Here is a 26,886-nt window from a genome sequence, read left to right as displayed (position 1 = left end):
AGGACCCTGTGCCCGTCACAGCCGGCAGGAACCCATTGCCCGCGTGCCTCATAAACGGGCTGGTCCTCAAGGCACACGCAGCGCATCCTACACTCACCAGGCCGCCCTCTCCAAAGGAAAATTAACTCATAATTTTATGAGCGAGGCACATCCCTAAGTCAGGGGTCCTCCCCTCCCGGGGATATCCCCTCCTTCCTCTATGTTGACATTTTAAATAGATGCTCCCTGGCTCTAGAACTGCAAAACTGGCTGGAGGCTTGTTTAGCTTTTGAAACCATTTATGTGTCTCAGAAGCAGAGAGCCAGAACTCACCAAAAGGAGGTATGTTTTTCTTCTGTGCCCAGAGAAAGTGATTTTTCTTTAGAGTGAGTAGTTCTTGTAGTAGGAAGACCCCTCCTCAGGCAGGCAAGCCCACCTAGTCGTCCGGAGTGACAGAGCCCACCGCAACAAAGCTGTTAACAAAGAAGCAACTTTATGGAGACGGTTCCTACACTGACCAGCCAGGGCAGCAGCACAGGCTTGAGAGCTGACACTGCAACCCGGAGCGCCCCCATGCTTTGGATTTTCAAGGCAAAATCCATGAGGTTGAGCTTCAGGTGTCCAATGGGATGGTAACACACACAAAGGATTGTACAGTCATACCAGACCACACACAGGTAGCCAATGAGGTTACAGTTTGTTTGTAATGGCTGTTTAAACCAGCCTATCACCTTGGTTTGAAATAGCACCCAAATTTAGTGGGTAAGGTGCGGTCTACCTTTTGGTTTGCAAAAGGCAGGGTTTACCATAAGCAAGTGGTGTTGCCAGTTGGAGCCAGATTACAACCTGTCTGTTTTATGGGTCAGTCTTTAACTCAACAATCCAGGGTGGGTTAGGTTGTTCAGGGGAGGGGGACCAGATGCATTTTTTTCATTCTGGGAACTAGGCCCATGGAGTCTGAAATCCCTAAAACAAAGGCAAAGCTCAAAAAGGAATCAGACCAGCTTGGGCCCCATCTCCAGGTCCACTTCAGTTCTCACATGCCTGTCCCCACTTCTAGCTCAGTGGGGGCAGAAGAGCCCCTTCCCCAAGCATCCTGGATGTGGCTTAGAGTCTCTTTGGGGCTGAGGGGACACAGATGCCACCGGTGGAGAGGCAGTCCCCACCGTGGTGGTTCATCTCAGAGCCACAACTCACAGCCACGCATGCCCGTTGGTGCCATGCACATTTAGGGCACAAGTCACACATGTTCTCTCTCTCCCCTGCTGTGCTGCGCTTGCACAGACCTGGTCAGGAATGTTCCAAAGAGGAGCAAGGGTAGCGGGGATAAATGCTGGATGAACTGGGCTGGACCGCCGGCATATTCCTCACAAAGGGGCTGGCCATGAGAGGCCCTAGAAGTAAGGTGTAGCTAGCTTATGGATGGGGGCTTCGAAAGAAGGGCCACTGATTGAAGAAATGTGAGGGTAGGCCTGCCTTCCAGATGTTTCTGTGGTGTGTGTGCGTGCACGCGCGCGTGTGTGCATGTTGCTGGGGATTGGATTCAGGGCTTGCACATACTTGTGCAGCACTTTACCACAGAGTTCCATTCACAACTCCTCCAGGTATTTTTTTGGTGCTGGTACTGGGGACTTGAACTCAGTGCCTGGGCATGGTCCCTTAGTTGTTTTTTTCTGCTCAGGGCTGGGGCTCTACCACTTGTGCTCTACCACTGCCACTCTACTTGTGACATTTTGGTGGTTAACTGGAGATAAGAGTCTTAGGGCCTTTCCAGCCCTGGCTTGCTTCAGACTGAGATCCTCAGGTATCAGTCAACCTCCAGAGTAGCTAGGATTACAGGCATGAGCCACCAGTGCCTGGCTCAAGCTGTCTTTTAGCTGCTAGAGTGGAGTGCTAAGGCAGTTCTGGGGTCAGCCTGGCCCTCTGGGTGGGACAGTTAGTTGGTTGAACCCAGCTCTATGGTCTGGGAGTGTCTTCCGGGCCCTAGAGCTGGGCCGGGAGTCCAGGGGTCATTCAGCAGCTGTGCTGGCTCTGATGACACTCTGCAGGGAATTTTGGTATCTAGGCAAGTGCTACCTAGAGTGAAAAGCTTTCACACCTGGTCACGTGCTCTTGGCCAGAGTCTAGCACCCAGCTGGAGCGGCCTAGTACCTGTGGGCAGCGCCCCCTGCTTTTGGTATAGGCCTGTATGGCTGAGCTGCAGAGTATCTCTGGGCCTTCTACAAGGGCCTGGGTGGGAGGGCAGGCCCAGACAGCCTGAGAGCCCTGCCCCGCCCCTCCCCCTTCCCTGTGCCACTCAAGTTTCTGTTTCCCTCCCCTCCTCCCAGGGGAGTTGCTCCATGGACCCCATTTCCACCGGGAAAGCCACTGGCCCTCCCAGGAGAATCTCCCAAGACTGGGACAAAAGTCAGGCTGTAACTGGGTAAAAGATAAATGTTAGCAACAAACTCCAGAGGGAGCTTTTAGAGTGGAAAGGTGAGGACTGTGATGGGTAGAAATGGGAGCACTTGTGGATGGAAAGGGGAGCACTGGTGGAAAGGGGAGCACCATGATGGGAAGAAACAGGAGCACTGATGGGTTAAGGGGAGCACTAATGGATTTAAGGGGAGCATGGTGCAGGAAAGGGGAGCACTGGATGGAAAGGGGAGCACCATTGATAGATAGAAAGGAGCACCATGATGGATGGAAAGCAGGCTGGGCTGAGTCACTTTGAAACTGGGAGCCACAGTTTGGTACAGACATTAAGGTGATTACCGTAAAGCCTAGAATATGTGCTACATGTACTAGTGAATAGTTTGGTCCAAGGACCTTTCTTTTACCCAGATAAGCCCCATTAGGATCCTACTAGGGCATGAGGAGCCTCTGGTTGCCGGGGACTTGGTCCTCCCACAGTGCTGTCCCGCACAGCTTGTGAATTTAGGGAAGAGTCAGAAACTGACCTAGGTGGCAGTGGGGCTAGCCTCAGCCGTGCTCCTCCCCTCAGGCAGCCTGCTTGCTCAGCTCAGAGGATGATACCTTCTATGGTAGCCACATTTGTCAGATAATTGAGAACTTACTTCTTTTAAGTCAGGTGTTTTTAATTAATTAATGTTTTTGTCAGTCGTGGTGCTTGAAATCAGGGCTTGGACACTGTCCCTGAGCCTCTCTGTGCTCAAGGCTAGCACTCTACTACTTGAGCCATCGCACCATTTCCAGCTTTTTCTGTTTATGTGGTGCTGAGGAATTGAACCCAGGGCTTCATGCATGCAAGGCAAGCACTCTACCACTGAGCCACCTTCCCAGTCCATGTTAACCTTTTTAAGTGTCAGTTTGGTGGCACTGTGCACATTGACACTGCTGTGTGTTCATCACTGTCAACTACTTGCAGATCATTTTCATCATCCCAGGAACTTAGTACCCAAGCAATCTTTTTTTCTTTCTCTTTTTTTTGTCGGTCTCGGGGCTTGAAATCTGGGCGCGGGCACTGTTCCTATGCTCTTCAGCTCAAGGCAAGCACTTTACCGCTTGAGCCACAGCGCCACTTCCGAGTACCCAAGCAGTCTTAATGTAACACAGTTATTTTATCTGAGCCATTTAAAATGTTCTCTTTCTTTTGGCAGTCTTGGCATTTGAACTCCGGGCTTGTGTTCACTAGGCAATTGCTCTATTGCTGAGCCACACACACAAAAATGTTAGCTCTTTTTTGTAGTGGTTATTTTTGAGAGTAGGGTCTTGCTTTCTGCCTGGGTGGGCAGCTGGTTGCTAGGATGACAGGGTTGACATGCAGCTCTCTGTGTGTGTGTATGTGTGAGTTTTAAACTCAGGGCCTGAGTGCTACTCCTTAGCCTTTTTTGTTCAAGGCTGGTTCTCTACCACTTGGACCACAGCTCCACTTTCAACTTTTTGGTAAAGATGAGAATCTCATGGACTTCCTGCCTCGACTGACTTCACACCATGATCCTCAGCCTCCTGAGTAGCTAGGAGGTGGCAGCCTTTGTTGATATGGAGTCTTAAGGACTTTTCAACCTGGGCTACCTGGAACCACAGTCTTCTGAATCCCAGCCTCACATAGCTAGGATGACAGGCGTGTACCCAACTGGGGGGGGGCAGGTCTCATGAACTTTTCTGCCTAGGGTGGCCTCAAAACACAATCCTTCTATCTCAGCATCCTGTAGTCATGAGACCCTGGCTAGCTAAAATATTCTTTTATTCTGAGGGAGGGGTTTCCTTTTCTTACCTAGGTCCCTTCTGAGCCCTAAGGGCATACGCTGTGGGGCAGGTTGAAGTTCAAGTTCACTGCGTTTCTCAGGTGTAGGGCTTGCTGGGACCTGTTCTGGTTTTCTATTCCCTGGACGCCTTTCGGCAGGTGGAAAGCTCTGACCCGGTGTCCTGAAGCCGCCAGCCACCTACTGCAGGTCAGCGCTGAGTTTAACCTGGCAAGGCACAGACTCGGGAGCATGAACAGATACCATGTCACTCAGGGACAGCTGTCCCTTCTTGTGTGAATGTATCTTGGATTCACGAACAAGTGTCAATTTGGACCCCTAGTGCCAGACGCATCCCTTGGCCAACATTTCATTTTAGCTGAGAAAACAGCCCTAAAATCAATTCAACTCATTATGCATGGGTTTTCAGTTCCTGCCAATGCATAATTTAAATAGCTACTTTTGTTTTCAAATTATGACTCTTAAACTGAAATGATTTCTCATGACCAAGCATAGAGCAAGCATTCTGGAGTTTTTTTTTTTTTTTTTTTTTTTTTTGCCAGTCCTGGAACTCTGGGCCTGAGCGCTATCTTTGAGCTTACTGAGGATGGACATTTTACTTGCTAAGCAAGCACTTTGCCACTGAGCTCTATCCCAGCCCCTGGAGTTGTTTTGTCAGGAAAGAAACCAGCTTCTGGCAAGCTTTTCCCATGACCCCGTGTACCATGATGGTCCCTTGGGCCATGGAGGGGAGCAGGACCCTTTGATCCTAGGGCTTTTCTTTAGATTATTAAAAAGTTTTGAAGATGTTAAGATCGTCATGTTTGAGTATTTTCATCTATATAAATTCGACACACATAAAGTGACCAGTATCTTGGGGCTGGTAGCCATTGTCCTAGATCATGTAAGTACACATGTATACAAAGACATTGTTTATTTTATTTTTTGTGTGCTGATTCTGGAGCTTGAACTCAGGATTTGGATGCTGTCTCTTAGCTTTTTTGCTCAAGGATTGTGCTCTACCACACGAGCCACAGATTAACTTCTAGCTTTTTGATGGCTAATTGGAGATAAGAGTCTCAAGGAAACTGGGTGCTGGTGGCCAGTGCCTGTAATCCTAACTACTCACAAGATTGAGATCTGAGGATTGCAGTTTGAAGTCAGCCCAGGCAGGAAAGTCCATGAGAGTCTTATCTCCGATTAACTAACAGAAAACTGCAAGTGGTGCTGTGGCTCAAAATGGTAGAGCACAAGCCTTGAGAAAAGAGCTCAGAGACACAGCATCCAGGCCCTGAGTCCTGAGTTCAAGCTCCATAACCAACACCAACAACAAAGAGTCTCACAGACTTCCTGCCTCAGCTGGCTTTGAACCACAATCCTCAGATCTCAGTCTCCTGAATAATTAGGATTACAGACTTGAGCCATTGATGCCTGGTTCAGTTTTTTGTTTTTGTTGGTTGTGGGGCTTGAACTCGGCCTGGGCGTTGACCCTGAGCTCTTCAGCTAAAGGCTAGCGCTCTACCACTTGAATCACAGTGCCACTTCCGGCCTTTTCTGCTTATATGGTGCTGAGGAATTGAACCCAGAGCCTCATGTATGGGAGGCAAGCACTCTACCACTGAGTCACCATCCTAGCCCCTCAGTTTTATTTTTCACAAACTGGATCAGGTTATTTATATAATTTTCTTTTAACATGTTTTGGGAATCTTTTCATGGGATATATATATATATATATATATATATATATATATATATATATTCAATCTTTTTGTTATGGTCTTTTTTTATATTATGCATTAAAAAAGAAAAACAGAAACAAACTCTTGTTGCCAGGTGCCAGTAGCTCACACCTGTAATCCTAGCTATTCAGGAAGCTGATCTGAGGGTTTTGGTTCAAAGACAGCCCAAGTAGGAACATCTGTGTTCTGGGTAGGAACTCCTATTTCAAAGTCACTACCCAAAAGCCAGAAATGGAGCTGTAGTTCAAGGTGGTAGAGCACTAGCCTTGAGCACAAAAGCTCAGGGATAGTGCCCAAGCCCTGAATTCAAGCCCCAGGACTGGCGGTAAACAAATAAATACTTTAGAAAACTATTGTAAATAAATATTAAAGGGCTTTTCCCTATTCTTTGCTAATTACAATTAGCATTTGAGTGTGTATTCTTGGGCATTCCTCTTTGCACATGCATGTATTTCTTAGGTTTAATATCTAGAGCAAAATTGCTAGGTGGAAAGGATAATTTCAATTAGCACAGAACCTCGGGATATGTCTCTGGCTGTGCTTGCTCAAATCCATACATCTATGTATACTATCAGGCAGAAGTATTACCCGCCTTTTCCATTTTTGCTGGTGCAATGGCTGCAAAGATGCTGCACTCTTGTGTTTTGCTGCTGATTGGGGAGGTGAAAACTCTGCATCGGAGCTGCAGAATCCTTGTGTTCTGGATATTAGTCATTTGTTGATTATAGGTCAGCAAATAATTTTCCCAAGCTAGTGCTGGTCATGATGTGGTTGCTGGCCACATATGACCATGGAACTTTAAGTGTATATTTCAATTAGCTTCCATTTAAAAAACAATTCCTAAGTCGCACTAGTCACATTTCAAGTATCTGGTTACCACGTTGTACAAGGTACCATGTTAGAGTGGGCAAAACATTTCCAGTGCTGCAGAACATTCTATTGGAAAGTGCTGCTCCAAACTGTCATTTCTGTTTTAGTTATATTTATTGTGTTTGTCTCTGTGTGTGTGTGTGTGTGTGTGTGCTGGTACTGGGGCGCGAACTCATGGCCTCACCTTCTTACTTGGCTTTACCACTTTGAGCCAAAGCTCCATTTCTGGTCTTCTGGTGGCTAATTGGAGATGAGTCTCATGCTCTTCTTGCCTCGGCTGGCTTCGAACTATGATCCTCAGATCTCAGCCGCCTAAGAATCTAGGATTTTCAAGCCCCACGACCGACAAAAAAAAAAAAAAAAAAAAGAATCTAGGATTACAGGTATGAGCTACCAGTGCCTTTCTTATGTCTTTTATATTTTGGTCTTTATGGTTTGTATTTAAAAAGGCTTTTTTGGGGTGTGGCAGTACTGGGGCTTCGCACTTCCTAGGCAGGTACTATAACACTAAGCTGGGCCTCATGAGTATTCTTATTTTGCTCCTAACTCTAATTGTCTTCTGATCTTTCACATTTGGTTGTAATGTTTACTATAATTTCTAGCATATACCTTTTGCCAACTCTAGAAAGGTTGCTTATACTTCTGGTTTGCTAATTCCTTCCTTTATCCCTTCCTCCTCCTTTTTCTCACAAAAGAATGTTTGATTTTTATCATATGGCTTTTTCATACCTGTTGAGAATGGTATGAGGCTTTCCGTTTATTGGCTGATTCCAGTGTTGAGGATGGAAGGAGCAGGTGCATGCTAGGCAAGTGCTCTACCACTGGGCAGTGTCCCTGGCCAGTGTTTTCCTTTTAATAAAGTTCTATCATGAATCTTATAAAGCCAGTTTTGCTTTACCAGGGAAAATACCAGCAAGGTCCTGGTAAGCTATTAATAAATGCTGAACTTGATTTGCTGAGATTTGAGTCTACTCACCGAACAATAAGGCTGTAATCTCTTGCCTGACCCTGTTTTGTTTCAACACTAGAGCTATACTGGATTTAATAGACTTACCTCTCTGCTTTCCTTTCCTCTGGTTACTGTAATAATTTCATTGCTAGACATAGTCCTCCCCTTGAATTTTTGGTAAAACCTATTGATGCAGTCAGCATATGACCCTATTTTGGGGTTAAACTTTGGCTTCCTCAATTCTTTTGTTCATATACTCAGACTTTCTACCTACTCTTGAGTCAATTTTGATTCATATTATCTTACAAGATCATCTATCTTGTGTATTCAAATTTGTTGATGTGAAATCTGGACATAATTTATAGATTTTTTAAAAAATACTTTTGTAGGGCTAGGAATGTGGCTTAGTGGTAGAATGCTTGCCTAGCGTGCATGAAGCTCTGGGTTCGATTCCTCAGCACCATATACACAGAAAAAAAAAAAAAGCCGGAATGGCACTGTGGCTCCAGTGGTAGAGTCCTAGCCTTTAGCAAACGAAGCTCAGGGCCAGGCTCTGAATTCAAACAAAAAAAAATTCTTTTGCAATCTTTATTTTTATCTGTAATCTTTATTCTTTTTTCCTTTTTTGGGTTAATTTTTGTGTTGGTACTGGGGCTGAATTTGGGGCCCGGATAATCTTTTTTTTGGTCAAGGCTAACACGCTATTACTTGAGCCACAGCTCTACTTCTAGCTTTTTAGTGGTTAGAGATAGGAGTCTCATAAACTTTCTTGCTTGGGCTAGCTTTCACCTGGAATCCTCAGATCTCAACCTTCTGAGTAGCTGTGATTACAGGCGTCAGCCACTGGCACCTGGCTGGGTTTATTTTATTGCTTTTGCAATGCTGATGTCTGTGGCTTAGAGGTATTTCTCTTCTTTGTCCACAAGTGTTTTATTCCACTCACTTTTTCTTGTGTGTGAACTCTTATTGAAATAAGACCCAGGGCTCCCTAAAATCTTCCAAAGTGAAGAAGCACAAGACTCTGTGATTGGCACCCATCAAGAAAGAACACTGCCCACCCTTCAGAACCCAGGCCTCCTTAATGTCTCCACCTCCCTAGCTGCTAACTCAGATGATTTTTGCCAGCTTGATGTGCATATAAATGGAATTATATAGCACATATTCTTCAGTGAGCAGGTAACTTTCATTTTGGTTTTTGCATCTCTGAGAACTTCTGGAGACCTGTGGACCAGGGATGTGCGATGTGAGCTAGGGTGGTGCAGGTTGCCCTGTGAGAAAGGACTTGCGTGGAATTTGAGGACAAGGCAACACCTGTTTCTTGTGCTGAGGCCTTTTTGGCTAATCTCATCCTTGGTTTTATTAATGAATGGCGAAGCTGCCAAACAGATGATGTCTTCCCACACGGTAGCTCCTGTCGTGGAGCAGTTGTAGACCTAGACCAAACTCCAGGAACTCCACGAGTCAGATCTGGCCATCACCGCCACATGCCATAGAAAGAGACACGGTAATGGTAGGGAAAGGATGTTTATTATATGGCATGGGCAGCCATGGGAAGACACATTTTAGCCCACCTTCATTTTCAGGAGTCAGCCATGAGCTATAGGTTTACATAGACAAAGAGGGGCAGGGCGTGAGGTATGCAGTTAAACAGACCCAATCATGAGCACGTGTGGGGTGGCATCAGAGGTAGTTGCTCAGCCCATTGTTTCAGGGTTGGTCTGGTCGGGCCTTCTTGCAATGAACTGTTGATAACTGGTGTCATGGTGACACGTCCACCTGTTTGCTTTGTGGATTTCAAGATGGCTTCAATTTGCCTGCAAAAAAGAATGGCTCAGGGCAAAGGACAAAGACGCAGGGATGACAAGCTGCTCGCCTACTTTTAATTCATGGGCCTAAGTAAGTAGTCAGTGTTTTTTCCAGCAGTTTTTGAGCACCTGTTTCAGTATGTTTAGTGGTTCTTTTTCCTCCCTTTAATTTATTCCCTTTTGTCACTGTATTTGATTTCTGTACTACCTTTTGTCTTGTATATGAGTCTATCTGTTTTGGGGAGGGGAGGGAAAGCACAGAAATGGTGGGACAAAGTATGAACTGATTCAGCAGTGATACTACACGGGTTGGGAGAGGAAAAACTGGGAAATAACAAGGGAATGAGTGACACTGTTCAAAAGGAAATGTACTCATTACCTGACTTACATAACTGTAACCCCTCTGTACATCACCTTTACAATAATTTTTTTTTTTTGTCGGTAGTGGGACTTGAACTCTGGGCCTGGGCACTCTCCCTCAGCTCTTCCGCTTAAGGCTAGTACTCTACCACTTGAGTCACAGCGACACTTCCGGTTTTCTGGTGTTTTATTGGAGATGAGTTTCACGGACATTTCTGCCTGGGCTGGCTTTGAGCCTTGATCCTCATATTTCACCCTCCTGAGTAGCTAGGATTACAGGTTTGAGCCATCAGTGCCCAGCCACAACAATTTTCTTTTAAAAAAGGAAAGTGTCCAATTTGGCTGGACACTGGTGGCTCACGCCTGTAATCCTAGCTACTCAGGTGGCTGAGATCTGAGGATCATGGATCAAAGCCAGCCCTTGCAGTGAAGTCCTGGAGACTCTTATCTCCAATTAATGGCCAAAATGTTGGAAGTGGAGCTTTGGCTTAAGTGGTAGAGCATCAGTCTTGAGTGAAAAGCTAAGGAACAGTGCCCAGGCTTTGAGTTCAAGTTCCAGTACTGGCCCACACAAACAAAACAGGAAAGAAGAAAATTGGCCAACCTTTTTCCATGGATCAGGCAGGAGACTTCACTCGGTGGTTTCTCTAAAAAGCACATCCTAGGCCTGGGTAAGAGAAGTCAGGTGGCTGAGCTGGCGGGACTCCATTTCAGTAACATCACAAACATCCCCGTATCTTACTTTTCCTGAATTGCACCCCCCCCATCCTGTCCCTAGTCACATCCTTTCTGCTGTTCCCCATCGCCTCCCCAGATCCTTTCCTCCATATAAATCTCTCTGCCTTCATTCTTTGCAGCTCTTCGCTGCCCTTCCGGGTGCTGCTCTTTCCCTCCACCCCGCCGGGCAGCCAGTGACCTCTCCGGTCCTCTCGCTTTGCCTCTGGCAGGAGATGAGCCGGTGATGATCAAGCAGGAGAAGCCGGAGAGGCTGCTGCAGACGCCGGCCCCGCAGGCCGGGCTTGCGGAGAAGGACAAGGAGAACATTTTCCAGCAGCACCGCGGCCTCCGGCCATGCCAGGGCATGGGGCGGCCTGGAGCTCTGCGGACCCCGGAGACTGGGGGGCCGCGGTGGGCCGCGCCTGAGCAGCAGCACGCCCGGCTGGCAGGCCGAGCCCCGCCCCTGAGCCCCGCGCTGGCTGCCGGCGAGGATCACTTCGTGTGCGTGGACTGCGGGAAGAGGTTCAGCTGGTGGTCGTCCCTGAAGATCCACCAGCGCACCCACACCGGGGAGAAGCCCTACCTCTGCGGCAAGTGCGGCAAGCGCTTCAGCCAGAAGCCCAACCTGGCGCGCCACCAGCGGCACCACACGGGCGAGCGGCCCTTCTGCTGCCCGGAGTGCGCACGGCGCTTCAGCCAGAAGCAGCACCTGCTCAAGCACCAGAAGACCCACGCCCGGCCCGCCACCCACCCGTGTCCCGAGTGCCAGCGCTGCTTCCGCCACCAGGTGGGCCTCCGCATCCACCAGCGCGCGCACGCCCGCGGCCGCCAGGGCGCCCGGGCCCCGCGCTCGGGGGTCCCGCGGGGTCCCCCCGACTGGGCCTGGCTGGGGCTCTGCCAGGACCTGTGGGGGCAGCCGGGGGCCCGGGGCGCGGCGCAGGGCCGCCCCGGGGCGGCGGGCGAGCAGCGCCAGTTCATCTGCACCGAGTGCGGCAAGAGCTTCTCGTGGTGGTCGTCGCTGAGCATCCACCGGCGCAGCCACACCGGCGAGCGGCCCTACGCCTGCCCCGAGTGCGGCCGCCGCTTCAGCCAGAAGCCCAACCTCACGCGCCACCTGCGCAACCACACCGGCGAGCGGCCGCACCTGTGCGCCGCCTGCGGCCGCCGCTTCCGCCAGAAGCAGCACCTGCTCAAGCACCAGCGCACGCACCTGCCCGGGGCCCGTCCGCGCGCGCACGCCGGCGCCAGGCCGCCGGCCCCCGGGCCCGAGGCGCCCCGAGACTCGGCCACCCCGCCCCGCGGGCCCCAGCGGTCCCCAGGGGCGGCGGGAGGCCTGTGGAGCCCGGGCCGCGGCGGCCTGGCGGGGCCCGGCGAGCAGCGCCAGTTCATCTGCACCGAGTGCGGCAAGAGCTTCTCGTGGTGGTCGGCGCTCACCATCCACCGGCGCATCCACACCGGCGAGCGGCCCTACGCCTGCCCCGACTGCGGCCGCCGCTTCAGCCAGAAGCCCAACCTCACCCGACACCGGCGTAACCACACCGGCGAGCGGCCGTACCTGTGCGCCGCCTGCGGCCGCGGCTTCCGCCAGAAGCAGCACCTGCTCAAGCACCAGCGCGTGCACCGCGTGGCGGCCGCGCCCCGGCCCCGCCCGGCCGAGGAGGCTCCGTAGTGCGCATGCGCGTCCGGCCCGGTTGCCTACTGGAGGTGTGCCTGCGCATGCGGGTCCTGCCTGACTGACCACGGGGATGCGCGTGCGCGTGCGTGGTGTGTAGGGGGACCGAGGATGGCCTGAAACGTTGGCTCTCAACACGCCTTGAGCGAGCCCCTATCAAAAGGGTCAAAGTTCCAGAAGCATCGCGGGTGGCATCTGGGGTGGGTGCTGAGGAAGAAGGTTAGATCAGCACTGGATGCGTCTGGGGTGCGCCGGGCCCCTCTGTACGCCTCAGGAGATCCTCACATTTCAGGTGCGGAGTGAAGGGCTGTTGGGGGGCCTCGGAGAGGCTCCTGGTGTGGAATAAGCCAGCTGCGGCATCGGCCTGCCACACCGGGCTGCAGGGTGGCCGGGGCGTCCCCATGGTGGTGACAGACGGTTCCGTGGGAAGAGCAGGGCGGCCTCTAGGGAGGGACAGCACGTCCCCAGCACCACGGACAGTGCCAGCACTAACCGGCCACCCAGCAACCACTTCTGGAAGGGCTGCCCGGTTTGCTGGTCCGTGCCCAATCCCGAGCACACTGCCGCCCAGGGTGCGGGGTACGATGGGGCAGGGCCTAGAACAGGCCTGGGTGTAATGGTTCCGGGGTGCAGACTGGTGGTCTCAGTGGAAGCGTGTCTGCTCTGGGAGGTGGCTGGGCAGGACAGAGCGGTCGCCACTGCTTTTGCTGGCCTCAAGGGAGTGGGGGGCTGTGGCTGACTTGGATCTTTACCCATCCTGGTATTGTGAAAGAAAAATGAAGGACTGAATATTCCACGTGGTGTCACAGTGTCCTTTCTGAGCCACCATTGCTGAAGCCTGGTGTGTGTGTGTGTGTGTGTGTGTGTGTGTGTGTGTGTGTGTGTGTGTGTGTGTGTGTGTGTGTGTGTTTGTGTGTGTGTGTGTGTGTACCCCCAGGGATGTATCCACGCCAGACTAGGGCAGGGAGCTTTTGCCATGCACACAGCAATTCCTCACCCCCATTCCTTGGCGTGGATGGTCTTTTGCTCTCCTCCCCTTCAAGTCTCTTCCCCAGTTTGTGCCAGGAGCCTTTTCCCTCCCAGAGATCGCTGCTCACCCTTCCACAGCAGGGTTCACTGAGGTCCTACTCCTGGTGCTGCCTGAGCCTGAGATGGAAACTTCCCAGAGGGGAGGGAGTTACAGAGGATGAGGGTGGGGATTGAGGAGCCTGGGTTGGGTAGCTAGGAGATGGGAAGGAGGGGTCCAGCATGGTTCTAGAAGGATAAGTCTGGTTCTGGTTACTCCTCTCTCCAGATCTAGTGTACATCTCTTCATCTTGGGAAAACCTCTGGCCATGGTCATATTATAAAAGGGTACATGGAGCCAGCTGGGCTCATGCCTGTAAACCTAGTTACTCAGGAGTCTGAGATCTGAGGTTCATGGTTCTGAGGATACCAGACTCCTGGAATGAAAAAGACATAGTCTTTACCCTTGTTCAAGAACCTTCACAGAAAATTATTCTGATACCATGCACTATTTGGTGTAATCTATATGGTCAATTCTTGGGCAAATCATCACCAGCTCCAGCCTTATTAACAAGGCTTTCTTCATCTTATTTAGTCTCTGTAGTTAGTACTGTAGACAGACTATTGTACCCACTGGAAAAGAGGCTGTGGCTTGTCCACAGATTGTGGCACAGACTGGAAGCAGGTCCCAGGCTTCCCGCTATCTTAATCCATATCCACTGCTACAAACACAGACTTCTCCAAAAATGTCGAGTTATTGTCCATTTCAACTTCCATTGCCTTTTATTTCAAAGCCATAAAACTAGGTCAGAAAATATTGCAAAGAGACAAATCATAAAACCAAACACAAGAAAGTCAGACTTGTCATTTATGATCCACGATCCTGTGCAGCCTTGCAGAGATGAAGGGGTCCAGAGGGGAGCACAGTCAACCATGTGGAAGAAAGTGACGACCTCAAAGGACTTCTGTCTGGTCATCGGCCAGGTGAGTGCAGGTTTGCAGTGGGGACCTATGGCCAAACCCATATGAGCTGGGTGGGGCTGGCGTTCCTGGTCTGGTTGCTAAGGAACATGACCTAGACAAAGACTACTTGAACAGTGGCTGTCCTCTGCCAGGCAGTGTGAGTGTTAAGTCCACATGTGAGGTGCTCAGGCTCTTGGGGATGATCTGGTATTGAGCACCCAGGCTCAGGGCTTGCTGGTGCCATGGGGGGGGAGGGGGCCTAACAAAGCCAGAGAAGCAATTGCTCACTGGCCACAAGCATACCATGTCAAGGAGCAGGCAGGTCCAGTGCCCAGCAGGGTCTTAGCAGGGGATCTGGTAGAGGGGCTTCAGAAACATTTCAAACATGGTTTGAATTTGGCAAAGAAATACTTTGACCTTCTGGTAGGAGTATTGGAGCTAAAAATTGTATGTGGTCTTGTACCACTTGTTTCTGAGTGCAGACATGGGCAGGGCAGAGAGGGAGGTGAATGGTGTTCCTTAGACTACAGAGGGCCTGGTTCTGGGCTGCCTGGGTGTGGAGGGGCAGTATCTAGGCCAGTGCTGTCCAGTAGCACGTTTTGCCATGTTGAAATATTCCATATCTGACAGCCACTAGCCACATATGGCTACTGAACATGTAAAAGGAGGCAGCGAAATGGAATTTTAGCTTGTTTAGTTGTAATAAATAGTTGCACATAGCCCTTGGATAATATATTCCTGGGAATGGTGCTAAACTGGTCTCCTCCTCCTCTCCCTACTGCCCCAATTTAGAAAGAACTTTGGGGGTTTGTTTATTTTGGGGAATACTGGGTAGAGGCTATTATGGGATTAAATCCAGTCTGTTTAATTTATGGGACCTTGGAAAGTGATTTACATAAACTAAAGCATGCAGTATACAATCCCAGGCACTCAGCAAGCATTGAGGAAATGGTACTAATAATTATTTTAAAGCGCCACGTGTGGCAGCTTGTAGATCATGTGCACTTATAGAAAGTCAGGGAAAGGGTTTTCCCATTTTTCCCAGTCTGAGGAACAAATCACTACTATAGTGCAGTAGGCCTGCTGCACTGTTTTTTCTTTTTGTTGTTTTGGTGTCTGTATAGGGGCTTGAACTCAGAGCCTGGGACCTTTTTTTTTCTCTCAAGGCTGGTGTTCTACCATTTGAGCCACACCTCACTTCTGGGGTTTTGGTGATTACTTGGAGATCAGTCTCCTGGACTGTCCTACCTTGGCTAGCTTTGAACTGTGATCCTCAGATCTCAGACTCCTGAGTAGCTAGGATGATAGACATAGTCTATAATCCTGTTGCACATTTAAGGGTTCAGTAGAACTGATGTCATAGATCACACTTAGGTTTTGATTCTAAGGAAAGAGAACTTCAGAGTAGATAAGACTTCAGATCTTCATCCAGGTCTCGGTAGCTTCTTCCAGCTCTCAAAATTGTGGCTGGGCTTGGAGCTCAGCCCACAATTCATTTTTGTTGTTGTTAATGTGTGATTAGCACACTGCTCAGCCTTGGAGCCTTTCCTCCGTGGCTGCTCACTATGGTGTCAGCTGGAGCTTCCACACACACCCATTCACCTGACAGACACGGACTGGGACCTCTCAGGGGCTATACCCTGGAGACACGGCTGCTTCCACATGCACACCAGATGGAAATGGCCTCCAGATTTGAGGTCTATCACCAGCTGCTTTGGGGACAAGGGTCATCCGGGACACCTGTCCTATGGCTATGGATGGGGCATTGGCCAGCTGTGTGCAGAAGTCCAGGGGACAGTCTTGTGGGAGGAGCTGGGGGGAGGATCAGCAGTGGTTAGAGCTGTCCCAGGGGGACCCAGGGGTAGGAACACAGATCCCAGACTGGACTATCTGTGCCATACTTTCTAACTACAAGGGAGGGAGCCGGGCCAGCTTCCAGCTGCCACGTGGGCCTCACAGGATGGCAGGTGTCACACGTGGGCCACTGTCCTACCTGGATGAAGAAGTGTGGCTATGTCTGCAGAATATTGCCACATTGCCTTCCTGTTGTGGGGATGGGCTGTGTGCATGGATGTAAAGCAAGAAGCAAATGGAATCAGGATGAAGTCTGTGCTCTTGGCTTTCTCCTTCAATGCCCAGGGCTTCAACCCTCTTAGCTTTTTCTTTTTTTGGTTCAGCTTGACTAGAAAATGCTGCCAAAAATATGGGTGCCATTTTCAGGTATATATTCTTCCGAATTTACTTTTTTTTTTTTTTTTTTTTTTTTTTCGGTCGTGGGGCTTGAACTCTGGGCCTGGGCGCTGTCCCTCAGCTCTTCAGCTCAAGGCGAGCACTCTACCACTTGAGCTACAGCGCCACTTCCGGTTTTCTGGTGGTTTATTGGAGATAGGAGTCTCACGGTCTCTCCTGCCCGGGCTGGCTTTGAACCGCGATCCTCAGATCTCAGCCTCCTGAGTAGCTAGGATTACAGGCGTGAGCCACCAGCGCCCGGCCCGAATTTACTTTTAAAAACCTGTTCTTCACTAAGTGTCTCCATTTCTCTTGTGGCCTGCAGAAGACATTAAAAAAAAAAACTAGTTCTTGTAGGTGACGGTGTCTAAGCTGGGATGTGGAGAGCTGGGAGGAGGGGCTGTCCCAGGCTCAGAGGGGTGGGCACGAGCTCAGGAGGTCCTGCCGTCTTGTCCTGTCCCTGCTGAAGGAACGCTCCACTATTTGAGGGGTAAAATCAGCTCTGCTTCCCAAGCCCCCTTCCTTTTGTTCCTGTTTAAGATACCAATGTCTCTTGGAGGGGATCCAGGGGCCCAAGAACCTCACTGAAGTGCTGTGAGGACAGCTGGGGGTAGCTTGGGTCCTCAGAGCCTGGGATGGGCCTGGATGAGCTCCCTGGGAGAGTTGGGAAAGCGAGGCAGCTTGGCCTCCAGGCCCAGCTTCCTGGACAGGGAGCTGCCTTATGCCCCTCCCCAAATTCTTCAGTTCCCCAGACCCAAAAGACACAACAGGCACTTGTAGAGCCACAGGGGAAATCCATGGTACCAAGAGGCTCTAGTCTCCCAAAGCCTGCATGTGTAACAGCCCTGTGTGCCTCTAACCCAAGTAGCCTGGGAAATCCCAGCTACTCCCTTCACCTGAGCTACTCCAGAGAGAAAGCCTTTTAATGTTCCTCTGCTGCTGGTAATTTACCTGTCTGTCATCTGTCTTCATCATGTGTCTCTGACAGCTTCTCGGATCAATCTCCAACCCAATCTTCCTGCCTCAGCTTCCTGAAAGCTGGGATTGCAGGCATGTACCACCATGCCTGATGCCCATTTGTAATTTTATTTGGGGGTGGGGAGTGGGGTTGAACTCAGAGCCTGGGTGATGACCCTGAGCATCCTTGTGCTCAAGGCTAGTCCTCTACCACTTCAGCCACAGTGCCACTTCTTGCTCTTTCTGAGTAGTTTATTGGAGGTAAGAGGCTCATGGGCTTTTCTGCCTGAGCTGGCTTTGAATCACGGTCCTCATATCCCAGGATTGAGGAGTTTGAGCCTCTGGTACCTGGCTCCACTTGTAATTTTAAATCATTTTTCCAGTCAACTGTGAATTGGGAGGAACTTTATCACTTGGAATCTGCCCACCTCAAACTGGGTATTGTGCAGGAAGCCATTCTTTACACACACACACACACACACACACACACACACACACAAAACACACACATACCTTCTTGGTATGTGTCCTAAAACTCACCATCCTCCTGTCTCAGTCTACTCCGTGCTGGGATTACAGGCATGCAGACACCTTTTTGTTTCTTAATGTTTGACCTATAAAATATATAATGACACCGTGCAACCTAGACTGCACAGGTTACCGCACGTTCCCACGGGCTAGCTCGTGGGAAACGAGCTGTGAAGCAAGTCAGAGGTAGACACAGGTTGGGGGCAGTGGGGAACTGGGGCCCGGCGCCGCCCCTCGCACCCACGGCTTCCGTGGGCTTCACCTGCAACTTCGGGTCTCCTGGGCTGGACCCCAGCTCTGCAAGCGGGGTTACGGGAGTGCCCCCCCCCCCGCTCCCTGGTCCACCTGGTGGCCGGTGCCGGCCGCACAGGAGGGCGGGCTCTGCCAAGGCCGGCGAGGAAGGCCCGGCTCCGATTCCGCCCTCTGCCTGCGCTCCCAGCCGGGGTGCCGGGCCCGGCGGCGCCGCGCGCTCCCCGCCTCCGTCCTCCCCGCCCGCCGCCCGGGCAGCGCCGGCGCTCGTCCATCCGCCCCGCAGGAGCTGGGGGCCGCGGGGAGAGGCTCGGCCGGGCCCCCGGACGCGCCGGGATGCGTCCCCGGCCCCCGGGATGCGCGCCGCGTCCCCGGCCCGGGCGGGCCCCGCGCTCCGCGCGCGGCCTCCCGTCCTCCGCCAGCCAAGCTGTGGGCGAGTTAGACCTCCCGGCCTCACGGGGCTGCTGTGCGGCTGCGGCGACGCCGGCTGCGGCGGATCGGATCCGGGCTCGGGAGGCGGCGCCACGTGAGTCCGCGCCGGGCCGGGCCGGGCTCGGGGCCGTTACCGTATTTACCGAGGCCGGCGCGGGAGCCCGGGGCGGTCACTGCGGGAGGGCGCTACCGTAATTGCGGGAGGCGCGCGCGGCCCTTCTGGGAGGGGCGCTGCGGGGACGGGATCGCCCGCCTAGGCGGGGTCGCGCGGTCCGCGTGCGGGCGTGCGGAGCAGCTCGCGTCGGTTCGCCGGGCAGGGTGGGTGGGGGCTCGGGGCCCCCCACGTATTTCCCTGGGGGTGGGGTTGCGGCGCGCGCTTTACCATATTTCTCCGGGGTCGCTGTGGTCCCGAGAGTTGGCGGGGTGTGCGGTGCGGTGCGGCGCGGCGCGGCGCTCGCGTGAGCGCGGTCCGGTCGGAGCGTGTTTGGCCGGAGCCCGGCGGCGGAGGCCGGCCGGCTTGGTGGGGCCGGGCCGAAGGGGCGCGGGAGGCGCTGCGGGAGAGTTACCGTATTTGCCTCGGGCGGCGCAGCCTCTGGAGGAAAAAGCCACCGCCGGAGACCGGGAGGAGCCGGGCGCCGCCGGGGCTGTGAGTGCGGCCCGAGGAACTCGGGGAGGACGGGGGCCGCGGACCCTCGGGCGGGCGGGGCCTGGAGTGCGGAGGGGGCCCGGGCCAGGCCGAGATTGGCCGAGGGGACTTCGAGGGTTTGTGGCTGCAAATGTCAGGGCAGCTGCCCGCCCCGGGACAGACCTGTGGGTGGGAACTGTGGCCAGCGGCCCCCGTCCCCTTCCTTCCCCAGGGTCAGCGCCCGTTCTGCCCCGGCCGCCGATAGAGGAAGACACGAGGTGCCTTTGAGACCCCACATTGAGCTGAAAGTGTGGCCGGCCTGCAAGGGTGGGTGGTCCCGGGAGGACCCCGAGGAGCTGGGGACGTGGGACGCGCGGAGCCGCCCCCTGGGTCTGCAGCAGTTGGCAGAGGTCATGGGAATGTCCCTACAACAGCAGTGGCCCTTTGGGAACGGATGGGTCTGCAGTGGCTGGGCTGGTGTGCGTGTGTGTATGTGTGCATGTGTGCGTGTGTGCGTGTATGTGTGTGTTGAAGGGTGTTGAGTTGCAGAACAGCTGGTATATTGAAATCAGCTTTCCACAGTGAATTGGGAGACTTAGGGCCTAGGCCTGGCTCACCTTGCTGGGTGACCTTGCTTGATGACCTTCCCAGCCTCAATTGTCCCATATATAAAATGGGCCCCTGTGAGGATAAAACCCTTTCAGGGGAGCAGGGAGGTCTGGGGAGGGGTCTCCAGGGTGGTGTAGAGGGAGCAGGTGCTGGGGATGTTTGTTAAACATGGAATGCATTGCTCAGCCCTTCGGCCCAGGCTTTGCAGGGGGGTGACCCAGAGGAATCTAGCTGAAACCCAGGCCCTGTGAGCTCAAGCTCCAGATCAGTGACTTGCAACCAGCACTTGCTTCATTTTCATAAATGAAGAGGCACAGCCTTAATAGTTAACCTATTGAGGTCACTTTCAAGTTTCCAGAGATTCTGTTTGTTTCCTGCGTTAAGCTTTGTAGGAATGGTTTGGGTGCCAGTTTGGAGTGCATCTCCTTTACTTCCTCCTTGGGAATCTGTTTGGACAGATGGAATGGAGCCAGGTGAAGACGGGCCATATTCCCCAGCAGCATTTATCTGGGGGCTGGGAGGGTTGATGTCCAAATTATAAGAAGGTAGCTGTGTCCTTGAGCTGGGGGACAGGACAGAGGCCTGTGATGTCCCTCAATTTAGGGCAGCAAGTGAGGTCAAGGGTGAGCAGCATGGTTCAAGGAGAGGCTGCAGAGGTCAGGAGAGGCCTCTTGGTGGAGGTGGTTATGGAGAGGTGCTCATGAGAAAGGCAGGCTGTGACAAACAGGTAGAGGAGAAAGGACTGGCTTAACACTGTTCTAGAAGGGTGAGCGCTGGACATTGTGGGAGTGGAGTGACCCTTCCACTTAGGGGTTGGCTCATTCCAGTAATGTTTGCTGAAAGAGAACCACCAGGTGGTTCAGGCAGAAAAGAGTTTATTTGGGGGAGAGCAAACTGCCGGCCTGCACGAGATGGAGGCGTGCAGAGAGCAAGAACTAATGGTGGAAAGATTGCATAGGAAAAGGTGGAGTGGATGCTGAAGTGATGCTGAAATGATCTCAGAGCCTGGGGAACCTTCTCACTGTTGGAAGGAGGCGTGAATGGGGCAGTTCAGGAAGTGACCTCAAAGAATGAGGCAGTGACCTCAGAGCCTGGGGTCCTCTGCTGACTCACAGTCAGGTGGTTCTGTTACAGGTGGTTACTGGTTTGTGGCAGGTGATTTCTTGTAAGACTATCTGCTATCCTTCATAAAGAGGAGGGCTGAGGGCGCTATTCTTCTGGCAGACCTAACATTCCAGCCTTTTGATAGTTATAAAGGGGGTGCTCATTTGCTCTGGCTACTTCCGGCTGCCAAGGGGCCTGGGTTCTAGGGGTAAAAGGCAGAGATGTTGTCAGATCTGGGAGAAGGTAGCTGTAACAGGTCATATGTATGTCTCTTTGGATGAAGTCTGAAAGAAGTCTCATGAGATAGGGGCTGAACAATAACAAAAGAAACATTAGAGGACACACAAATGGCAGAAGGAAGGGCAGCTATCCATGCAGGGCCGAAAAGAAAAAGATTGAAAAAGGATGATTTGGCTAGTTCCTATCTCCTGTATTCCAGGTGGTCCTGGAGTTGGTGGATCATATCCATAACGAACTAATCCTGACTGGCTAACATCTGGTGACAGGGTAGGGAAGAGCATGGTGGACTGGTTAAGAATAACCAGTCAGAAGCTGGGACCAGTGAGAGCCCTTGAGGTAGATGGATTCTGGATGTCTGGACTATATGTGCCAAGGCAAACTATCCTGAGTCTAAGACTCACTATAAATATAAGTAGCAGGTAACAAAGGCAAGAATGTAAGTTCCCATCCAGTTGGAAGTTAGGTATGGATATTAGATAGGCATGCTTAATAACTATTTTCTTTTGATTTCTGGTTAATCAAAACACAAAATTACTCCATTTAGGATCTGATACCATTCCATCTTGTCTGTACAGTTTTTCCAACTGCCTCTGGATGGACTCTTGTCACTAGGACAAGCTTCATCCCAGGGGTATCTGATTCTTTCAGACTTCATCCAAAGAGAGTTGATGCCTAGAGACCCTTTTTATTTCCAGTTGAAGCAACAAGGAGATCAATAGAAATAGTTTTTAAGCAGGGCTTATCAGGAACTTGTCAAGAATAGAAGAAGTTAAGTTTGACCAATAAATATTTGTAAGAGTTATTTATGCCTCTATGGGTCTGACTAAATCTGTAATGACAAAACTGTCTAATATTGAGTTTTGAAATAGCAGCTGATATAATCAATCGTATTTCTTAATTTTTAACTGAATATAGTACTTTAGGACACTAATTATAATCATTGTTACTAAGTCACACCTTTGTGTTTACAATGACAAATGCAGAAAAATGGCTCTGTATCCAAAGTAGCTAACATCCTTGGGAAACAGACATTAGACCGTGAAAAATAGCATTTGAGTCAAAAAGTGGTCATTTGAAAGACCTTGACATAAACAGATACTTAAGTGAACTTTGGTAGTCTTAATTTTCTCTTCTGTCCATTTTGAAACAAACATTTAGAACAATTCTTACTTCCCAAATTCTTTTTACCCAAAGGAAGCCTTTTTTTGGGGGGGGGTCAGGTCATGGGGCCTGGGCCTGGGCGCTGTCCCTCAGCTCTTCAGCTCAAGGCTAGCGCTCTACCACTTGAGCCACAGTGCCACTTCTGGCTTTTTTCTTTTTGCTTATGTGGTGCTGAGGAATGGAACCCAGGGCCTATGCATGCAAGGCAAGCGCTCTACCTCTGAGCCACCTTCCCAGCCCCCAAAGGAAGCCATTTTTAATTCCCTTTCCAAAGCCACTCTCTACTAACTCCCCCTCCCCCTTTTTTTTGTTGGTCATGGGGCTTGAACTCTGGGCTTGGGCACTGTCCCTCAGCTCTTCAGCTCAAGGCCAGCACTCTATCGCTTGAGCCACAGTGCCACTGCCGTTTTTCTGGTCGTTTATAGGAGATGAGAGTCTGATGGACTTTCCGGCCGGGACTGGCATGGAAGTACGATCCTCAGATCTCAGCCTCCTGGGTAGCTAGACTTATAGGTGTAAGTTACCGTTGCCCAGAATATGAAAGTTTTTAATGCATTAAAATGAGGTTATAGCCGGGCGCTGGTGGCTCACGCCTGTAATCCTAGCTACTCAGGAGGCTCAGATCTGAGGATCGCGGTTCAAAGCCAGCCCAGGCAGGAGAGACTGTGAGACTCCTATCTCCAATAAACCACCAGAAAACCGGAAGTGGCGCTGTGGCTCAAGTGGTAGAGCGCTTGCCTTGAGCTGAAGAGCTGAGGGACAGCACCCAGGCCCAGAGTTCAATCCCCACGACCGACAAAAAAAAAAAAATGAGGTTATATTAAACATGGTCTCTCTCTCTCTCTCTTTCTCTCTCTCTCTCTCTCTCTCTCACACACACACACGTGCACAAAAGTTTTAAGCACACTTAGGTGGGTTTTTTTTGTTGTTTGTTTTAAAAATCAGCTGTAAGTTTTCTGCAATTCCAGTACTATAGAATCACATGATCAGTGCTAGAAAAACAGGCAAACCAAACAAAATGCAAGGGAAAATTCAAGACACAAAACTTTTGACAACAATCAGAATCTCTTACAAATAACCAAGACCTAAATAGCCAAGAACAGAATATGTTTAGACATTTTTGCTAGCAAACCACTGAAGGGGGCTCAGTTTCCAGGGCCTATTAAGAGAGATGGCAACTTAGTTAGCAGGGCACATTAGTATATGAATTGACTGTTGCATAGTTGCTGGATGGGTGGAGGAGTAAGTTTGGTTGAAGGAAAAGTGAGGCTATACTCTTAACCCACCATGTGGCCAAGATGGCAGAAAACTTGGCAGAGCTTTACTGAGCAAGCAAGCAGACAGACAAGCAGAAAAGAAGGGCGAGAGAGAGAGAGAGAGAGAGAGAGAGAGAGAGAGAGAGAGAGAGAGAGAGAGAGAGAGAGAGAGAGAGAGAGAGAGACTGAACTACTACAAGACAAGAAGTTACCTTTCTAGAGGAGATGGCTGGGAGGCAGAAATGAAGGTTGACAGAGGGAGTTTGTTTAAAGAGACAGAAAGATGAGCACGGAGAACAAAGAAAACCTGAATGTATGGAACCTCTCACCATTTACCATTGCGTTGACAGAAATTGTCCAAATCTTGCAATATTGTGGGGTCCAGAGTGCTATATTCAGTTCAGCGATTACAATTATCCAATTGGTACTGAAGCCAAATTTGTAAGTGGTTAAGTTCTTTAATTTTGTGATTGTCCATTTGATACTGAGGCCAAATTTCTAAGTGGATGTTTCTTTTGATTTTAGATTTGGTTTCAAGCCCAGAATGACTAGCCTGCAGGAGGGAACCTAGTGGGGGTCCTTGGGACCCAGCCTGTGCCTCGATCTCCAGGGCACAAGCCGAAGAAGGGTTGGGCCATTGAGACTGATCGTCTGTCCTATAAGGCCGTCTGGTGAGGATGTAGGGGGCTCTGTAAGGATGTAGATTCGAATTCTCGAGTCAAGCATCCCTGAAAGGAGAACAGACTAGCCAAAAAGGCGTAGGGGATCTCTGGTGTGGTACCACATCAGGGAAGACAGACAGACACACAGGGCCTGTAGATGGAAGTCATTCGCCAGAGAGGAGACGGTATGGCAGATGCATAGCCAGCCATGGGACAGGCAAGAGATCTGAGGCGGGGTTCCTTTGGCTTTCAGCAGCTTGGGTCTGGGGAAGGGGTGGTGGGGAGCAGACCGGCCCTCAGGGAGGGGGAGGAGGGCACCCGCGATCCCCTCCCAGGCTTTGGCATCGCATGTAAGGTCCGCCAAAAGGAGGCCGCCTCGCGGTTTCAGCAGCTGACTTTGGGTGGGGGTGGGGGCGACCCGCCCTCCCAGGAGACGCAGGCGCGCAGAGAGCGCGCAGAGAGCGGGAACAAACGGTGGAGCCCATCGCGGAGGTTCGGGGAGGCGGTGCCACCACGGAGGAGGCCGGTGAAGGGACCCCAGAGCCCGGGGAGTGGGGGGGCGGGCGGCTCAGGACGCGGCCTCCGAGCCCCGGGGTCCTCTGCTGTCGCGGTCGGTGACCGAGTGACACAGGTGACTTCCCGTGAGGCTCCGCGCGGGCCCTCACGAGGGGCCGCGGAGGGCTGACCCCCCCCCCCCCGTTTCTGCTTCTGCCTCCCCAGGGGTCGGTGACTGCGGCCGGCAGTGCCCATGACCGAGCTGGTGTCGTCCAGGGACCGGTCCCCGCTGGGGGACGGGGAGGAGGGCCCGGGGGAGGAGCCGGGCCTGGTCATCCACCAGCCCGCCGAGGAGCCGCCGCACCGCTGCCCGCTGTGCGGCCAGACCTTCTCGCAGCAGCCCAGCCTGGTGCGGCACCAGAAGGCGCACGCCGGGGCGGGCCGCGCGGCCGCCTTCGTGTGCCCCGAGTGCGGCAAGGCGTTCAGCGTGAAGCACAACCTGGAGGTGCACCAGCGCACGCACACCGGCGAGCGGCCCTTCCCCTGCCCCGAGTGCGGCCGCTGCTTCAGCCTCAAGCAGAACCTGCTCACGCACCGGCGCATCCACAGCGGCGAGAAGCCGCACCAGTGCGCGCAGTGCGGCCGCTGCTTCCGCGAGCCGCGCTTCCTGCTCAACCACCAGCGCACGCACGCGCGCATGCCCGCGCCGCACCCGCGCCGGCCCGGCGTCTTCGGGGAGCGGCGGCCCTACTTCTGTCCGCGGTGCGGCAAGAGCTTCGCGCGCGAGGGCTCGCTCAAGACCCACCAGCGCAGCCACGGCCACGGGCCCGAGGCCCCGGCGCCCCACCTAGGCCGCGTGCTGTGAGGCACGCCCGCGGGCCCCGCCCCGAGGCCCTGGGGACGGGCGCTGGGCTGCGGTCGCCTTGGGGGGTGGGCTTCTGGGAGAGGGGGAGGGCCAGACGTGGGGTGCTGGGGTGTGGCTCGGGCCTTCCCCCCCAGATCCTCTGGCCGGCAGCACGCCGCGGCTTTGGGCTCCAGCGTTGGACTCGTGCGGCCTACAAAGCAGGTGAGACCGGTGAGCTGGTCAGATGCCCCCTCAAACTTTTTTTGGGGGGGTGGGACAGAGGTCAGCAGTGTCAGGGGACCCTGTGGTCAGTGCCAGGGCTGGAGCCCTGTTTAGAACGACCCGCTTCCCGGACCTTCATTCCCAGAATGTTAAAATTGCAGGAACGAGGAGAGGGCACAGCCCCACCCTCAGCCTCTCCAGCCTGCCCCGCCGGGGCCTGGGCCTCCGCACCCCACTGCCCCATGACCTGGAGAAGTCATTTCACTTCAAGTCTCAGGTTACTCCTCTCTAAGTGGAGCATAAAGATGGAGATTCTCCCTCCTCCCTGGGGTTTCCCTGAATCGCCCTGGAGCGCTGGGTGCTGTGGTAGCGAAGACGCTTGGCCAAGCTCCTGCAGCGGGACTTGAGCTCGCGGGCCTCTGTTGGCACGGTGGCACGCCAAAGCCAGGAGCAGAGGCATGCCCTCGCCTGCCCGCAGTCAGAGTTGCACTTAGTGTGATAGTGAGGGGGGCCTGGGCCTTGGTTTTTACCCGGCACTCCTAGAACTTTCAACGGAATGGCTAAACCGTGGCAGGTGGAGCTGGAAGGATTCAGCCGTGTGGCTGGTGCCACGTGCTGTCTGTGATGGGGGAGACAGGCCCCTGGGGACATGGAGGGAGGGTGCTGAGGGCTCCAAAAAGACCTTTGCTCCCAGATCTCTCTGCTGCCTGTCAGGCTGCTGCCAAATGCAGGGGACCAGTCTTTCCCTCTGCTTGATTTTTTTTTTTTTTTTTTTTTTTGTGAGTCCTGAGGCTTGAACTCAGGGGCCTGGGCAATGTCCATGAGTTTTGTTGGTTTTTCTTTTGCTCAAGGTTCTACCATTTGAGCCACAGTTTTACTTATGGCTTTTTAAGGGATTTATTGGAGGTTAGGAGTCTAACAGACTCTCCTATCCGGGCTGGGTTTGAACTGCTGATCCTCAGATCTCACTCTCCTGAGTAGCTAGGATTACAGGCGTGAACCACTGGTGCCTGGCTCTATTCTTTCTGCA

The 26,886-nt window shown here is 52.3% G+C and overlaps 1 protein-coding gene across 13 annotated transcripts in view; it reads left to right on the top strand.

Annotated features, from left to right (window-relative positions):
* The window catches only part of LOC138837890 (zinc finger protein 775-like), a 31,334-nt gene extending 4,515 nt beyond the window's left edge, over positions 1-26,819 (top strand). Inside the window, exons 1-4 of one of the 13 annotated variants that reach the window (XM_070036910.1) lie at positions 12,277-12,567; positions 14,172-14,264; positions 24,159-24,304; positions 25,016-26,819. In XM_070036910.1, the coding sequence (XP_069893011.1) occupies positions 25,044-25,655 (612 nt within the window). In that variant the 5' untranslated portion in view covers positions 12,277-12,567; positions 14,172-14,264; positions 24,159-24,304; positions 25,016-25,043 and the 3' untranslated portion in view covers positions 25,656-26,819. Of the gene's footprint in view, positions 1-10,743; positions 13,072-14,171; positions 14,265-18,646; positions 18,733-19,043; positions 19,285-19,495; positions 19,591-19,937; positions 20,346-23,288; positions 24,075-24,158; positions 24,568-25,015 lie in introns of those variants that run through there. The other 12 variants (XM_070036911.1, XM_070036908.1, XM_070036907.1 and 9 more) reach the window with 12 other exon arrangements.
* The last annotated feature ends 67 nt before the right edge of the window (positions 26,820-26,886 follow it).

Source organism: Dipodomys merriami, unplaced genomic scaffold (assembly GCF_024711535.1).
Source record: "Dipodomys merriami isolate MVZ:Mamm:240054 unplaced genomic scaffold, mDipMer1.0.p SCAF_2780, whole genome shotgun sequence".
NCBI classification, from domain to species: Eukaryota; Metazoa; Chordata; class Mammalia; order Rodentia; family Heteromyidae; genus Dipodomys; species Dipodomys merriami.
This window is presented reverse-complemented; position numbering and strand designations above follow the sequence as displayed.